We start from the raw sequence: 6,000 nt of genomic DNA, 5'->3' as shown, positions 1-6,000 counted from the left end.
TTTTCACTAGCAAATTATTTAAGGAGTAAATTGCCAATCCTGCTTCCTGGTATGTCTCAGTCTGGAAGTTCTGCCAGAATGTGCCCACCGTGAATGACCCTGATAGTATTTGCACTGCCAGGGTTATAGCTTCCAGTATCACAGCAACACAGCAAGCACTACACACAATACAAAAAACTAACGGACTAGTGGCGAGCATGCGACTAGCATATTCCAGAGTTAAACATGAATGTAGTCTTTTAGAGATTGGGGAAAACATCTCGGTGAGACAATGTAAGGAAATCTGGGATCAAAGCCAAAGAAATCTACATGAAAGGAATACTACCACCTGCCAAGACTGCAGAAGAAACCAATCTTAATTACTTGATAACTCCTTACTGAGCACTCCTTTTTTGTATTCAATCTTGAAATCATCACTCTGAGATCATAAATTGATATTCCCAAGGGCTGGAAAGACCAAAACATGGCTATTCTTAGAGGCTAAGGGTTAATTAGTTTGTGTATCTTGATAATGCTTACATTCCACTCAGCATCAGCTCCTGGAAGTGATCAAACCTGACCTTGGAGTTGTGCGCTTGCCGAGCCTACGCTTACTCTTTTTTTTTTTTTAAATTTAGGTTGTTTATTTTTCATTTCAATGAACATCTACAGAGATTTTGGGATTCCATTCATTCATTGTTGCACCCTTCTCCCCACACAAACCCCTTCCCCCCCCCCCCCCCCCATTTGCTCCTCTCCTTGAAAAGCAAAAGAAAAAACTCCCTCATTGGTACTACGCTTACTCTTAAGCATCCCTTGCTTCCTGGGCAATTTTGTCTGTTAGAAAGATCTTCGGTATTTTGTAAACATTAATTTGGTTAGTTTTTACACTGAGCAGATCTACCTTAGAGTATCTACGTCTTGATTTTCCCCTCAATGTGGATTGAAGCTCAACGTGAAGAGGACAAAGATTCTCATCACTGGGCCAATTGGCAGCATCATGATAGATGGAGTAGAGATTGAGATTATTACCATTTTTAGCATGCTCGGTTCCACTATCAATAATTTTGGTACTAGCGTTCAGGAAATCAAATGCCACATTGCATTAGGGAAATCTGCTGTCAGGGACCTCTTCAGAGTGCTAAAGAGCAACAATGCCAGTCTAGAGACTAAGGTGTGACTGATCCAGGCCATAGTCTGCAATATAGCTTTGTCTGAAAGAAGATTGAACAGACTTCAGGAGATAGACCAAGTGTCTCTCCTTTAATAAAGCTACATGATCTCTTAGTAACTCTTAGCTTAGCATTGAATAATTAGTAGTATAGATTGTAATCTGTTACATTCATTGTATAGGGCAGATATGGTCTTGAATCTAATAAGCCTATCTCTCTTCAGATTTTCTCTGCAGTTGTACAGGGTACTCTGGTGGCCTTCTGAGTAGAGCTGTGCTGTCAATCCAAAGGTAGGCAGTTCAGATTGACCGGCTATGTCTAATGGTCTCCAGTGCTATTGCACATAGGATCTCTGTGAGCCTCAGGTGACTCAATAGCACACAATAACCCCTTCCTTATGTTTCCAGCTATCTTTCTCAAACAACCTGTTTGATGAGTTAATGGGATGTGGTTTTTCAGTCCTGTCAAATCTTAATTGTATCATGTCTTAAAGACGCTTCTTTTTCATTGTCCCTTAAATCTCTGGGGACCATAAACTTCCTTGAAAATCTTAGAAAGTGTATGTGATTTTACCAAAGATTAATGCACATGTCCCCAAAGTATATACCTTTGTTGACAAACTAAGGAGATTCCATTTATTCCATTCCAGTGCCAAAGAGCAGTTATAAATTCTAGATTAACCCATAGGGTCGCTATGAGTCGCAAACGACTCGACTGCACATAACAACAACAACAACAATTTTTCTATAGATATTGCATACCTTATTAGGTTTTTTTTTTTTAGTTTTTGTGTGAGTGTACCGTCATATCAGATCTGACTGGTACAGGAGGAGATTGTCCCTCCTTTCCCGGCAGAGCATCTGGTGGATTTGAACCATGCGCCTCTGGGATTGTAGTTGCAGCTCCTTGCCACTAGGCCACCAGAGCTCCCCCTTTATTAGGTATTTTTGTATACCACACAGCTCCTTTTAATATTCGTTTCCTTTGTTTTAGGGGTGGTATATATGTGTACATTTTTTTATGTGAGTACATTACATGTTAAAAATACAAGATCTGTTTGAGTGATGAATTCCAAGTTAATCAGTTTTCTTTGGGGAAGTTACCAGTGTAAAATTAACTAACGCATTGCTTCTTTTGTGGCAGAGGCTACATATATTTCTATCAATGCATTCCAAGAGTGTTTTATTTTTGTGTCCCTGAAATGTTAATTTACACTGATGATATTGTGTATGGAAATGCCTTAGCTGCTCTTAGTATCAGCTTCATCGTGCCGATTACTATTACATGGTTTCATGTCACTTAACCTCCCATCAAGGCTCAGGTTGTTTTTTTTTTTTTAATCTAATACCTATGTGATCAGCAAGGTGAAGACCTGAAATTTCTCCCTGCTGCATCACAGCTTTTTAAATCCAGCCCACCTTTTTGTTTGTAAAACCTGGTTCTGCCATCTAGCATGTTGTCTGTGCCTTCCAGCTTTGTATCATCAAAAAATGTGATATCCATTGATGCCCATTAATTTCGTGTCTTCACGTCGTTAATAAAAATGGACAGGGAGTCTTACAACTGACTTCTCACACTCTCCTCTGGTTGATTTTCATACTTTAATCAGGTACCATTCAATCAGTTACCACGCCACATAATTTCATTAACATCTGGCCCATTATTTTTTCATGTGTTCTTCAAGAGTGCTATGACATACCCTATCAGATGACTTGCTGATATCCAAGTGAATCATGTGCCTTCTATTTCCCTCTTCTAACTGCCTTGTAATCCTGTCACTAGAAGAAATAGGATTAATCTGATGTAATGTATTTTGTGATCCATGAAATGACTGTAGACTGTTTGGTGGAGGCAGAAATGTTTAGCTTAGCATCGTAATTGTCCGCTGCTGGAGTACTCGAATCAGGAGGAAGGTAGAGTTGGTGGCATTTGAAAGTGAACAGATTTGGATAGGCTTGAGAAAAAAAAATTGTCAACTTTTGCTTTCACATTTGTAGATTTTTTTTTTTAATTTTTTTTAACCTAATGGGTGATCAATTTTACTGGATTTCTCTGTGACAAACAAATGGGGTTTTTATTACATAAGAATTATTTTGTCAGGTATTTGAACGGATTAACAAATGACCTGTCCATGAAATGGATTTAGAGCTAACAAGTAGAGACATTTGAGTGGATGACATGGCCTTGCTTTATTGACTGTGAAGACCACTAGATATAGCCGGTCAATTTGAACTGCCTTCTTTTGGATTGACAGCACAACTCTTTACTCAGAAGGCCACCAGAGTACCCTGTACAACTGTAGAGAAAATATGAAGAGAGATAGGCTTATTATATTCAAGACCATATCTGCTCTATACAATGAATGCAACAGATTACAATCTATACTACTAATTATTCAATGCTAAGCTAAGAGTTACTCAGAGATCATGTAGCTTTATTAAAGGAGAGGCACTTGGTCTATCTCCTGAAGTCTGTTCGATCGTCTTTCAGACAAAGCTATAAAAAGTTTTCTTTAACTTCTGATCCTTAGCATTTTCAGTTATTGCTTGGAATGCATTTTAAGTTGTATGATTTACGTAACAGTGCATTTTTAAAAAAAAATCTATGCTTAACTTTTCTCAGCCTCCACCCTTCTGATAAATGCCTCCTCCTTCAGATAGAATGACTTATCTCTTCATAGCAGTCTTTTAGGTTTCATCATTGGAATACTTAAAACTTGAACTTGGAGAAGGGAAAATCCCAGGCTGGTATTATGAATAAGTCTCATTGAAACAGATGTCATCCAGTTTCATGAAAGGCTTCAGCTGGTGTAAGTTCCCAGCGTAATGGGCCTCCCTTTGGCATCACCGTGATAAATGTCTGGCATTGTAATTGCAAGACATGCCACCCAAGTAGAGTATAGACGATCAGTCTTGTTTTCCATGAAGAGTGGATGATCAGTCTTATTTTTCATTTTTCTAGAAATAATTGATCATTCATGTTTATAGGGCTATCAACTGCTGGGCTTTGAAAAGGTCAGTATTGATTATCTAAGTTATGCAGATGGTGTGTTTCTTTCCTAAACATAAATATGAGTTCCTTTGATGAGATTGGTGTGATATTTTTCCTTCAGGAAACACTTAGATGCAGTTAGAATATTGGAATATCCGTGGTAATATTTTAGATTGGCCAGTTTACATACACACATAATCTGCTTTACAGATGAATAACCTGAGTTCATCTCAGTGGACCTCAGAAGATTAAATGCCAACTCTTTTATTAAAGACACCTAGGAGGCTGTGTCAAAACCAAAATCCACTTAATGATTTTATCTGGATAGTGGATATAAGACTATCAAGTACATTTTCCCTTCATCACTGTGCTTTTATATATTCTTATATTCTATTCATTTATTCTATTAATTTTAGATGGTTCCTTTAAAACACATGCATTACTTTTATAGTAAAAGGATGGTTTTTGAGCCCAGGGTGAATGCCATACTAATTGGCTGGACTTGTATATACAGTATATTTTATGTTCAATGACCCTCAAGGAAATCACTTTGACAGGTCTGATAAAACACCGGCTAGACTATACCTGAATCCTCTCTTTTCCAGCCTTCTAGCATTGGTGACTGACTCTGGTACCATCTTTTTCATCCTTCTCTTTAACCCTTAGAGTTTTTGGCCACTTCAGCCTCCGCTCTGAATGGCAGCTAGTGAAAGTGGATTACAAATCCATCTTCAGCCGGCGCTGCACCAAGGAGGACTATCAGACCTGGCACCTGCTGAATCAGGTACACTGCAGAGAAGGAGTCCAGCCTTCTGAGGAGAGCTATTTCAGGCACTGTTTGGTCTCACTTGGACCTTTCTATTCGAGTAGAGTTACTAGTAGATCTTCTTAGTCCTGGGTGCAGGTTTAAAGATAAAATAAACACACACACACACACACACACACACACACACACAGCCAGTTTGAGCAGGAGGATAGCATATTCAGATAGTCTTATGTTCTGGAATCTTGATCTTCTTACTGACATTTTTAAGTAATATAACTAGTCTGAGAATGACAGTGATAACCTGTGGTTTCAGCCCTCTGTATCCAAGGAGCTCTGGTAGCGTAATCTGTAAAGTGGTGTGCTACAAACTTAAGGCTGCACCTCTGTGGTGGTTCAAATCCACCAGTGGCTCCAAGGAAGAAAGATGAGCATTAAGATCTACAGCCTCGAAAACCCAATGTAGTGTTACTGTGAGTTGAAATTGACTTTTCTAGGAATGAGTCTGAGAGGGTTTTTGGTTTGTTTTTGTTTTTGTTTTTTTTAATATTCTCTTTTTCTTTTTTGCAAATACTTTTAAAAAATTTTATTTTATTAATTTTAATGGACATTTACAGAGATTTTAGATTTCCATTCATTCATTGTTGCACTTTTTTCTCTATACCCATTGCCACCCCCCTAACCCCCGCTCCGTTCGCTCCTCTCTTCAAAAAGCCAAAGATAAACTCCTTCATTGGTATAAAATCCCTCCGCCCCGAATGCACTCCACTGTTATGTTGTTGTTATTAAGTGCCATTGAGTCCCTTGTGACTTATAGCGACCCTATGTACAACAGCCCTAAACCCTGCTCTATCATGTGCCAATCGCAATGCCTCTGACACACCCATCCCGATTATCTCAGTCACTGAATCAATCCACCTTATTGAGGGCCTTCCCCTCCTGTGCTGTCCCTCCACCCTCCTAAGCATGATGTCCCTCTCCAAGGACCGGTCCCTCCAGCATGTCCAAAGTATGTCAGACGAAGTCTCAGAATCCTTGCCCCCAAGGAGCAGCTTGGTTTAACCCTCTCCCGGATGACTCTGTTTGTTTTCTTGG

The 6,000-nt window shown here is 39.1% G+C and overlaps 1 protein-coding gene across 1 annotated transcript in view; it reads left to right on the top strand.

The window, feature by feature from the left end:
• The window catches only part of SORCS3 (sortilin-related VPS10 domain containing receptor 3), an 839,716-nt gene that overhangs the window by 772,402 nt on the left and 61,314 nt on the right, over positions 1-6,000 (top strand). Inside the window, exon 15 of the mRNA XM_006879952.1 lies at positions 4,809-4,926. Coding sequence (XP_006880014.1) covers positions 4,809-4,926 — 118 coding nt within the window. The remainder of the gene's footprint in view (positions 1-4,808; positions 4,927-6,000) is intronic.

This window comes from Elephantulus edwardii, unplaced genomic scaffold (genome assembly GCF_000299155.1).
Source record: "Elephantulus edwardii isolate Elephantulus edwardi_28Jun2011 unplaced genomic scaffold, EleEdw1.0 scaffold00006, whole genome shotgun sequence".
NCBI classification, from domain to species: domain Eukaryota; kingdom Metazoa; phylum Chordata; class Mammalia; order Macroscelidea; family Macroscelididae; genus Elephantulus; species Elephantulus edwardii.
This window is presented reverse-complemented; position numbering and strand designations above follow the sequence as displayed.